The 12,336-nt window shown below is 40.4% G+C and overlaps 1 protein-coding gene across 1 annotated transcript in view; it reads left to right on the top strand.

The window, feature by feature from the left end:
* The window catches only part of LOC110987556 (protein unc-119 homolog B-like), a 46,355-nt gene that overhangs the window by 2,437 nt on the left and 31,582 nt on the right, over positions 1–12,336 (top strand). Inside the window, exons 2-3 of the mRNA XM_022250372.2 lie at positions 6,569–6,682; positions 8,628–8,739. Coding sequence (XP_022106064.1) covers positions 6,569–6,682; positions 8,628–8,739 — 226 coding nt within the window. The remainder of the gene's footprint in view (positions 1–6,568; positions 6,683–8,627; positions 8,740–12,336) is intronic.

Raw genomic sequence — 12,336 nt, forward strand, 5'->3', positions numbered from 1 at the left:
GTGTGATTGGGTACTGTTGCAGCAAGAGTACTGTTGAAGTCTGCGATCGGGTAAAGTACTGTGAGGTAAGAGTGTTTTTCCAAGGTGTTGAAGTTTGTGTGATTGGGAAAGGTTACAAATGTCCATGTAGGTCCAACAAGGTTAGGTTAATTGATTTCACTCAAAATAGCTCATATATTGTCGTACTGTTTGGGAAGTGAATTCTGAGGATTTTGATTCGGGTTTCAACAATGTGCAAGCTATTTTGAGTGAAATAAATCAAAGGTACCTGTAGGAAAAGCCTATGGAGGGTACTTGGACCCTACAATCACCTGACCGTGTCAAAGTGTTAAAAAGGCAATTCCTAGAGTCCAAGTTAATACTTGGACTAGCTAGACTGTGCATACATCACCTAATGAAACAATGACGTCATTTAAAGTTATGTATTTTTAGATCATGGCTCTTGGATGAACCCGATCTCTTCATTGATCCACATCTTCCACAAAACGGCAATGACACTCTGGATTTTGACCCCACGTACTTCCTTTCATCTAACAGCAATATTCCTTTCAGCTACATGCAGGCTCCTTCATAGACCTCAAGGAAAAAAAAACAGTGGACTGCCAACTTCGGTAGGCGCACCACGCATTGCGTGTAAACATGTTCCGTCAGCCGTAAGCTCTGGAGTTGCCGGCACAGGAAACTTCCAGTTGACTTTTGAAGCATTGTTCACGTGCGATTAACAATAGCAACTGGCGCTGCGCTCGTAATTTTGCTTCGGAACTTTTTCTTTTTCGTGAAAAAAATCACAAAATGGACGAGATAGACAGCATACAAGCATGTTGTGATATTGTGATAATTATGAGTAAACTGATGTTACAGATGGGACATTTCTTCCTTTATAATTCGCCTGCAGTTTTTTTTTTATTTAACTCTTTCTTTAGACATTTGTGGTATTTTAAAGTCTAAACTGTTCTGCAGCAGACCCTATGTATTGTGTTTTGTACCCAGTATTCTTTTGTTAAGATGTTACCCAGTGGGCCGACCGGTCATGTAATGGCCCTTTTATTATTTTCTGGGTGCACATGTATTTAAGAAGTGGGTTGTACCATGCTTGGGTGCACTCATCACACCACAGCCACCCTTCAGCCAGGGGCTCTGTTCTTTTTTCAACTGATGGGTGTTGCCAACCTTCATCACTCCAGCCAATGTCCAATTGGCCCTCTCTCCTTCAAGCTGATGGCCCAAACCAACCCGTTTTGCGGCTCTTCCTAGATGGCCTGGGACTAGACCGGTTCTGAGGCTCTTCCTAGATGGCCTAGGACCAGACCGGTCCTGAGGCTCTTCCTAGATGGCCTAAGACTGGACCAGTTCTGAGGCTCTTCCTAGATGGCTTGGGACCAGACCAGTTCTGAGGCTCTTCCTACATGGCCTAGGACCAGACCGGTTCTGAGGCTCAACCCAGATGGCCTGAATCAGGCCAACCGGGTGCACTAGCCAGTGCTTCAGCCAGCTGTGCCTGAGTTGTCCCTCTGCAACAGAACACCGACAGTCAACTTGACAGCGCGCACCCAATCAAGTCCTCAACAACAACCTATAAGTTATTATTTAATTTTATAAACAAATAGTAACCTTGATTTAAATTGCTATAATTATTATTATTTTTGGTATGTAAACTGAATAAATTTCTGTAAATATAGTTGCTGGTTTCCTTTTCTCTACAGTCATGTTCATCTCTGTCGTGCCCTACTTCATTTTGGTTCTTTGGAATTAGTCGCACGTAACACTGATGTGAGAATTATTGACAATTTGTGAGCCTTTTAGACAGGGAAAGCTGTGCATGTATTTTTTCTCATGCACCAATCATGCCAATCTGCAAACATGATTGAGCAATGATGTTAGCTCTCACCGACAGCCAGGTTTGGTTGGGTTAACCCAGCAAAACCTTTTTTTTCTGACTTGTAAAGCAATTTTCAGCGTTACAAATACTCATCTGGTGGGGTTTTCGAATTTTTCGAGGGGAAAAATAGTACATGTTCCCCCTGTTCAGATTCAAGTCTTTTAACAATGCTAGGCTTATGTGCAAATTTGTGTTTTTCTACAAGATTTAAACTTAAATTTCAAGGGACATTGTTTTATATTAGAAAAATGTGTGGGAAACATGAAGGCCCATAGCATAATTTCCCCAATGACTTTGTACGCAAATATGTCATGCTTCACAAAATGTATGTAATAGGATTTTTATAAGCAGTCAGAATTGTTTGGGGGAAAAAAGTGACAAGCTGCGTCAGCTTGAGAAATTTTCAGGCAGATTACTGACAAGTTTCTGACTTCCCTTGGCCAGAGGAGCAAGTAAGTACTTCTGAATATTACTCAAATTGGTTTGTAATTCGACCAAATCCCCAAAATTACGAATCACAAAATGTAAAGAAATAGATTTACAATGTACACATACATTGTATTATTTCAAGCACCTCATTTATTATATATATGCAAGTTTTAAAGCTGTCTCTGTCAATTTTTCAAATAAAATTGAGGTTTCATCAAAGCATACTGTATGACGCCTTTTTTGTTTTTAGTTGAATTTGTCCATATTGATAAAAGGCTTTCATGTGGGTGGCATAACCGAGGACAGTGGTCTCCCCAATGATGTGGAATAGAGCAGAGTTCTTAAATCTGCAGGTATTCATGTACAAAATTATGTGACACATTTGAAATGTGTAATGTGTCCTAGTCATCATGATACTTGAATTTTGGACTCTGGCATCAATATCAGTGATTAACCACTTCCTGCCAGAGATTCTGGATCCAGACACGTATGCTTTATATGCATGGCCGGGGTCTCCAAACTTGGACAAGGGGAACTGAGCCTTGTAACAAAAGCCCGTACTCAGTACATAAGACTGTTATACAGTTCATTGGAGATGCCACTGACTAACGAGTGTCATTCCATGAAATTGAGACAGGGATAAAGTGTCCATCTTATATGTGAAATTTTTTTCTAATCCCATATATTTGCAATCAGCGATTTTTATGCTACAGTAGCACTAAGAAATACCACCCGTATGTCAAGAAGAATTTTAATATTCAGTATTTGTAAACAAAACTGGAGCTATTTGAAGCTACCATATACATGTAGTTCTCCCCACTATTTATGGAATCCTCCAAATTTAGATTTCATATGATTGTGTTAAGTGCACCTGCCAGTGTGCATGGGTGCATAGTGGTTGAAGCATTTGGTCTGCAAATGTTTTATGGTCCTTATGGGTGTTACAAGTTGCTGATAAGATCAGTCAATGTACTCCTTGCAAGTTGCAGTCTGCTGTCAGTAGCTATTGTGTCCTCAACATTATGGCTTCCCTTCTCACATTGTTCAAGTTCATGGGAGCCACCAATTCAGGGGATGGTGCAGGTGATGCTTGCACAACCTAAAGGAGTGAGATTCAACAAAGTATGAGTGAAGAAAAGCTCGCTTGAATGGGGTTCAAACCCAACTTTCTTTTTTCATATACAAGAACGTATTCCACTTGCATTTTTTTTTCATTTCAAATGGCAGTTTTGTAGGTGTGGCAACATTCTGAACTGTTACAATCAAATGGTCACCAAAAAAAACATATTCCAGTTAGTGAGATGGAATGTACATAATTAAGGTAATTCAAAAGATGTTAACTTAGTAACATTTTATTCATAATTTACAGAAAAATATAAAACTTTGCAAAAATGGTTCTAAACTACACTAAAAAAATAAGTAAAATAAAAGGGTTCAGATCTGCTTGGTTGGATCAGCCCAATTTGATAACATGAACCTAAGATATGGTATCTGGCCAAGACTTACTTTTAAACAAGAGTTTAAATCTGTTTTTATGGTTTTTGAATAGATATAGCATATAGCATGCCTAAAATTCTGGTTACTACTCAACAAACATTTACAGAGGGGTTAACATGAGGGGTTTACATGTGAACATCAACAGAAAGCGTGCATTGCAGTGCAATATGGATAAAACATCCATACACAAGAAAATGCTTGAAAATGACTCCACCATAAAAAACGAAACTTGTTAAAATTCCCATTTAAGAAATCAAATTTCAAATATTTAACACAGGAAAACTCAAGTCAACAACCAACTCAACCAGCCATCTCATTGTACTTACCAGGACCAGGATTATTAACTAACGATGTGGGCAGAAATTCTGTGGGAAGGCTACTGTGGCACCACAAAATGAAATATAAGGAGAATGACAATGAAGTGAAAAAGGATACTGCACCAGACCACAAGCAAACCAAGTCATTTTTCTTATTCATTTTTTACGTTGTTTGTAGTTTTTATTAATTATGTTAATATTATCACCACACTCTTTGGCACTAAAATGACTTCTAAATGATAGGCTGACGATGTTTCAACTAAGCTGAAGAAGAAATCAGACTTTGGTCTTGAAACCCTAATGCACTAATATTCAAATTTTGTGAACTCGCCCATAAAACAACGCTATTTTCAGATCTTTACAATTCCTCACAAGGCATTGTGTTGCCTCCATTCTTGTCGCTCGTGTTCTGTTCCGCCTCGTCTTTTCGCTTTTTTTGGGCTGGATCTGGCCCCTTCAGTATACCATAGAAACTCAACCAACTATTTGTGTCTTTAGGCACTGCTTCCAACAACTGCTCAATTATTTCCTGGAAATGTATGCCATTTTTAGGAGGAAAGATCAACACTATGTGCACGCGGCACAATTTAACATACGGACGACAGCAACACGGAAGTTGTCTGTGCTGGTAACTTCAGCACTTCCGGTTGACGCAAGAACGACGTGCGCCCGCTGGAGTTGGCAGTCCATTGTTTTTCTCCTCCAGGTCTATGGTTCCCTTAAAGTGCATAGCTGAGAACCTTTCAGGCGATGTCAGTTTGTTACTGCCAAGTACACAGATTCAGCTGACAAAATCATCTTGCAAAAATATGGAAGTTTTTGCTAAACTTGATTTATGTATAAATTTGCTGGTATTTGATGTGTTCATTGATTGTTTAAAGCATATTTTTTGTCAAGTGGGTTTTGGAATATTGGCCTTGACAGATGTGAATGTGTAGACATCTAATGTCTTTCATGCACATGTGAATGGCTGCCATGGTTGCCTGCTGCTGAAAACATACTGGCATAGAAATGTTGCAGAATACCCCCCCCCAAAAAAAAACAGTTCTTTTAAAAAAAGTGAGCTTTGGATAAGCTCTTTTGAGAAGTATAAATGGTCCTGTAAATGTTTTCATCGAGCTAATTTTGCCAATTTTATGATTTGTTTGTGGATTTTCCAGAATAGTGTCTAAAATGGAAATCTCGGAATTTTTCGGAATCTTGAGAGATCAGAATGACCTCATCATCACTCAATTAAGCAATGGCGCGGCGTTGCCAGATCAAGCCTTGGTCCCTGACCTGCTGACAGAACTTCAAGTCACTACTTTGTGTGACTTGCATCCCTACTTTTTATGTGTTTGTAACGTTATGGGTTTTTGAATGCAGCCCAGTTAGGTCAGTTCAATGCTGATCAGGTTTTATGTCGCTAAACGAAATCTTCCCTAAAAAAGATTCCAAACTGATGCATACATGTAGCTCTTAAAATCTTTTGACCCATGGTTTTAAGACTATTGCTTGAAAAAATCTGAGCTTTTACTCACACCCTCTCATTTTCCTGATGAAACGAACCAAACATATTGTACGCTCCGCATGCATCAGGTTGAAGACTCCGTGATGACGAAATCATGACGTTGATTATTGATGCCATTTCATCTTGTGTTTGTTTAGGCATGCTAATTTTAAAAGTTTAAAGACACAATTGTGTTGTCATGATTACGAAGTCAGTTGTCAGGTGAAGTTGCCTAAATAGTCCATTCCATTTAACAGGTCTTGTTTGATAACAGCAAATGCAAAAATACCATTGCTAAAATTTTCTGTACTGTTGACTGAAGGGCAAAAGCTTTCCCAAAACAACTCTTTTTGTTTGTTACCTAACAAACACAAGTGTAATTAATAATACAATTAACTTTTTTGTGTGAAAGATCTCATACGGGCATGAGAATACAATCTGACGTGTGACTCTTGCTCAGTGTTTGAGTGTTTGCAGCCCTGAGGTAATCAGTAAAGTCTCAGTTTGCAAATTTCAGAATCATTTTTTTCTTTGGTAATGTCTTGCCATTATGCTCTCTGAAAGAATTTTTGGTTAAAATCTCTTCTAGGCTCCCGTATTTGCTACTCTATGTCTACAGGTAAATATGGGTGGAATTGCAAGGAACATGTACATTTAGGATGTGATTAACTTGGATTAAAATCTCACCAACCTGACATATGATGTCAGACCATAGCCCAGCCTTCTGTTCTAGATCCCAACTGGACAGTAATGCAGTCTTGCATAGGTCAAGAGGATTTACCATTACCAAGCCAGATGGTTTCGCAGAGCATTTGAGTTAATACTCGGCTGTTAACTATTACAACCACACAACAGTGCCTAAGGGGGACACTGTCAAGACTCTGAGCCACCCTTGGTACCATGTAGTTTTCATCATTTTCCAAACTGTTAACCCTCCGTATTTGTTTCCTTCCACAGATTATTTATGTGATCCAGATGCTAACATTTATAATATAGACTTCACTAGGTTCAAAATCAGAGACATGGACACGTCAACAGTCCTCTTTGAGATTGCAAAGCCACCTCCATCAGGTAAAGTTTGTTTTTACTTTGCTTATCCCATTCCTATCAAATTAGCCAAAGAAGTCAGATTTGTAAAAAAATGTTGAATAAGTCCTCTGTTGTCTGCCATTGAAGTCATCTCTATTTGGCTTGGTTTCTCAATGCAGATTCATTGTGGTTTCAGCACCTAGTTCCTATCATGTTAGTCATTCTAAGTTTTATATGTCATAAATACATGTACTCATGACCAAGAACCCAATTCTCATTAGACCGTGAACTATCACACCAGCTTCTACTTTTGCTGTTTACCAGGAGTGCACCAAGCTTTCACATTCAGACTATTTATGTATGCGCAGATACATGTAAATCACATGTGTGCTAGTTTGTTTGCATATGAGCTTTATGCAGCAATGAAGGAACTGTCATATAGGTATAGAACACACGCTTGAACATCGCCCTAGCTTGGTGTATATGTACACTTAGGGGTGGGATTCCAATCCGGATTTTCGATTATCAGGGTTGAATTCTGCAATCCGGTTCCGAAATTCAAAACCTGTTATCCAAAACCAAAAATAAAACGAGTAACTAACTTTACCGCAACAGTAGTTTTCTTTCATTGATCTGGAAAAAGAGGTATTCCACTTGATAGCGCAAAACCACACCATACTGGCTTCTTGTAAGCACAAACACACCGCTATCATCATCACACAACAATCAAATTCAGCCATTGGGTGCCTCTGACCCATAGTGCGCGTTTATTAACATGTTACTACGATCAGGATACCTTGCAAGGGCCGAATCCCCCGTCTCATGTGTCCCAAATTCGGCATCATCCATTGTCACAATCACAATTGTGTGAATTCAGAAACCGCTGTAAACAAACCAACCCAAACAATAATGCAACAGACAAACTGGTACCCAATGGCAAAGCACATAACCGAATATGATAACTGTTGCACAACCTTACTGGAATCATTGCAAACAGGCCCAAAATACTGATGTTTTTAATGATTTTTTCATTAAAATTTTTTAATACCGATCTGATGATAATTATATATAACGGGTTTGCCCTTACCCAACGTATATTAATAAACACTGTATGCTCAGTGCTTGTCCGAGAGCTTGCGAAAAAAACCTCACAAGCTTACTCGGGTGGGACTCGAACCCACGACCTCCTGCTTACTAGTAAGCACATGTATGCAGAGACTGTACATTCAAACAGAAGTTGATCCAGCGCTCAGCATGCCGCACGACAAATGCACATGAATCTGTGTGTGCTTTCCCATGTAAGGACCATCAGTGGTGTGTAAAAACATGCCCTTTTGTTTCTCTCGGAGTTGATTGACCCCCTGACAAATTATTGCCAATCACAAAAAGCCAATCACAGATGACTCCCTAATGGGTCATTCTATAAATTTAGGGTCCAAAAGTGTGATATTTTTGTGTCCCTGTGTGTAATTTGACATGGAAATATCACTGAAATGATTTCAAACTATTTCTATTTGTTTAGCTGGTAATTTGCATCAATCCATCGCTCTTGGAAATTGAAAATGTGTTTCTGAACTTACAAAACCATACACGTATGTCAGATGTGACAGGAACATGAAAAAAATTGAACCCCTAACTTATAGAATGACTCTGATATGAAAATGGATGTTCTTGTAGGTTTCATTCCACAGTATAATGTCTTGGTGACAAACCTGTCAGGAAATGTTGAAATTCTTGTGACTGAGATGTCCAAATTTTTATGTGTCATGTTTTTTAAACATATACATTCAATGTAGATTCAGATACAGTATGCTGAGACTGGAATCAATACTTCAGGGAAACTAATGTTACAAACCATCCTTTTGCATGCCCACCTTAACACACAACATCTTCACTGCCTACATATACACTGTGTGGATACCTTTGGTCCACACAAAGTATAGCAATGGTTTACATGTGCAGGTATGTACTCTTACTACTCTTACAGAGGAGGATGAGGATGTAGAGCAAGACCCTGATGACACTGATCCTAATGCTGGCAGGTTTGTGCGCTACCAGTTTACACCGCAATTCCTTAAACTGAAGACTATTGGAGCAACGTAAGTTGGTTTATACATTCCACTACTGTATGTGAAGCTACATACTGTATACAACCAATGGCACAAATCTTTATTGGGACTGGTACCACGTTTCAGTGGGGGACATTGTAAAACAAATAAACATACTGTGCATCATATTTACTAAGCTTACATCCTTAACCTTGTGTCCCAACAAACCTTTTCGTTTCTAACCACAAAAAGTAGTGGAGAAAATGATTAAATCAGCCCCTCCTCCCACCATCAGCAAATGGAGATGGGGGTACAGTGGAACGTTGTCATAATGACCACATTGGGGTCGGCACAAAATGTTTGGTATAGCAGTTCAGTACAGTGTGTTTGAGTCACGGATGCTCGCTCCTGCTCTGAACTGTGGCCCAAATTCAAATATATGCCACCACCCACCCCACGAAAGCTTTAGTGTGCAAATTTTCACTCAAAAAGTACAGTTAGAAAATTTTTAAAGTTGAAATTCCTGCATTTTGTTAAATGTATGTTCTCTTTTCATGTTTCAACTTTCATGTTGTCCTCATTGGAAGTAGGATCACAGAAAAATAAAACAATACCCAAAGTGAAATCTAGTTTTCCTTTATTCATGGCTTAGAATTCATTTGTGATATGTGTAACACGGTTACACTGGTTCCTTTCAGTAAAAAGGCATTTTGATAAATGGGGCATGCCGGGAACCATTTCTATTTCAGCAGCACAGGAGCCGCATGCATGTCCAAGTCAGCAACAAAATGTCAGGCGAGCATTTAAAAAAAAGATTAAACCTTGCAAGATATTGATGTAAATACATGTAAATAACAAATGGTTGTGTCTATTTCCTGTTTTGGGGATCTTTTGAGGTCAGATCTCCTGGCTTTGTGGTAATTATTATGCAAAGTTTCTCACACCTGCATTGGCAGTTGTGCATATGTACATAATGTACTTGGCAGCTGGTCTTCGTGGCCGCCAGTAGACACCTTACACATTACATGCAATATACATGTAAGCTACTCAAAACCAATACATGAATTGACCATGCCTTGGGTTGGCCATTTTTTCCATCATAAATGCAATTTGCCCTAATTTTGAGTTATTATCATCGGTTCAAAATGTGTTTCTTTTAATGAAAACAAATTGTTATGTTTGATAAAAATGCACAGAGAGTTTCGGGAGCCAAGAGGGTTATACCCAAATGTGTTATACATGTAGCGGCATTCCATTGCATTTACTTCAACCCTCCCCCCACTCCTGGAGTTACGCCTTTAGCTGATTTATCACATTAGAAATGTGCTTCAAAGTTTTGTCATTGTCTCTGTTTTCAAATGTGTGGAATTCATGAGGAAATCTATTTATTTTATACTTTTAAGCGTGCCTCACCGTTTAACAATTGTTGACTGCTGTGATGTGGGATATGACATTTTAAATACCCAAGGGAGTGCCCTGAGGCAAAGCCGGGGATGCTATGTGTGTTCAAAATGTCATATCCCACATCATAGCAGTCAACAATTGTTTTGTCATACCTCTCTCTTAAGGAATCTAAAGAAACAAGCTCTGAATTTCAGAAGTTCAGAAGACGATAGGCCTATTGTGAAACTGTACAGTGTGTTTTAAAAAAAAGGAAACCAAAATTAATTTCTTCATTTCTTGGACATGGCTAAATATTTTGGAAATTGGTTTTGCACCAGATTCCATTACAGAAAACATCTCACCTCTGTTTACCTACATTTGCTTATCAGTGAGCATGTGTGTCAAATCTCACTGAAAAAGGTCGCCCAAGTCACACCCTCCGTGCCCACTGCATGTCCCCCATAAAAGGCTGCGTAGATTAAGAGTCGTCCTATTTTTTTTCAGCGATGTGCATAGTCGACGTCGTGTGAATTTAGTACACAATAGAGTTTAATGTTTACACGCAACCTTGCTATTTTCTATGTAAAAATGGCGAAGACCGCCAAAACTCGACGCAGGACTGGAAGTTCTACCTATAGTTCAAGCCACGTTCCGGGCAAATCCCCCGGTTCCTCCAAGCCTGATCAGCCCTCCAAGCATGTCATTTCCGCCGTGTCGACCGAATCTACTCAGCCGTGTTCTACGAGTGGAAATTCCCCGGGGCCAAGTCCGTGACCAGCACCTAACAGGGCTTCTCCCTGGCAGGTTCCGCACACCTTCGGTAGCCTGCATGAGCACATGGCAGCAGCGGAGTCCAATGTCCAGGCGCGTGCGGAACAGCACGGCCCAGCGCTCGATGCAGCACAGTCATCTGAACGTCCGGCCGCCCCCGCTCGGTCACAGAGGCCCAGGGCACCACCACCGCCTCAAGTCGGCAGCACATTTTCAGCCACGTGGACGACAACCTTTTTATTGCAGATACAGGTTAGATGAAACAGCGTCAACCTCATTCTCATCCAAGTGCTTGGTCTTACTCTTCAAACGACTAGCCCATCGGTACTACGAGCATCCAGATCTTTCAGCAGTGTTTCCCAAGAACTATTTTCATTTTCTCCGGCAGATTCCTTCACCCTTTGCAATAGCCCATGATATAACTGTCTCTATGAATTGTGGAACCATTTCTCGGTGTCATTTTGCCGACTGCCATACCATGCTACCCATCCCAGCAGTAGGCCTACCCATGGCCTCCCACTGCATTGGACCTCAGCGCGATGTTCGCGCCCGTTCACGGCCTCGCTCCCACTCGTCGGATCATGGTCAAATTGACATCCGTTCCCCCGTTGACACTTGGGGGTCGGTGGTCAGAGCCCTTTCTCCTGTCATTTATCGGCTGATGAAGATGGCCTCCTTTTTCCTTAGCTGGCTAACCTATCACTTACAGTGATGACATGTAGGTAAGCTTCAATCATGTCAACTTTTTTTTTTCCAATCGTGCCTTATTTACATGTCCTATCTTATTGTCAGGTGATTGTAGGGATTTTAGCACTTGTGCATGTACATGTAGGCCTACCACAAAAAAGATTTTTGATTGTTTCATGGGGATTAGATCCCGTTCTCCCTTGTTGACCGATGTGCTCCTCAACCTTTGTGAAGCAGTTCTATTCACAGTAATCAATGTGTCTTAATCTCTGTGTTTTTTGGGCCAATAGGCCTAGCTACCCTCTCTAACAGATTATTCAATCTTCTGCAGCTGTAATAGTTCTAATTCCACTGAAGCTGTTGTCATTAGTCACTTTTGCCTTACGTTTGCCCTTCAGAGCTTCAGTCTATAGGGACTCCCGTACTCAAATTTAACTCGCAGCACTGCGTTTTCCTACTTTGTGGTGTCACATTTGGGTTCGAGTTGGACCCTCCGGTTCAAGGTCCTCCGGCAGGGTTCTTCTGTGCATTCTGTGACTTGACATGTGCAGACCATTCTTCAGTATATTTGGCTGCGCCTTTTTCAGTGTGTTCCTTGCACAATCTTTAGGTGCCTTCCATATATGTATGTTTAATTCAGGTGCGTTGCGTGCGGGCGTGTTCGTGCATTCACTTTCTCTGAACTTGGCACTCTTGCACTTTGCGTCCCCCTGTTAGGGTTGCTCCAGGAGCTACCGTATTTTGTCCAGCGCGCCGCATGGGATGCAAGTTTTGTCATGCTCAGGTAGAGTGCCTTAGCTTGTGCAC

The sequence above is a fragment of the Acanthaster planci genome, linkage group LG09, assembly GCF_054643075.1.
Source record: "Acanthaster planci isolate LZ-2023a linkage group LG09, COTS_SCS, whole genome shotgun sequence".
Lineage (NCBI taxonomy): Eukaryota > Metazoa > Echinodermata > Asteroidea > Valvatida > Acanthasteridae > Acanthaster > Acanthaster planci.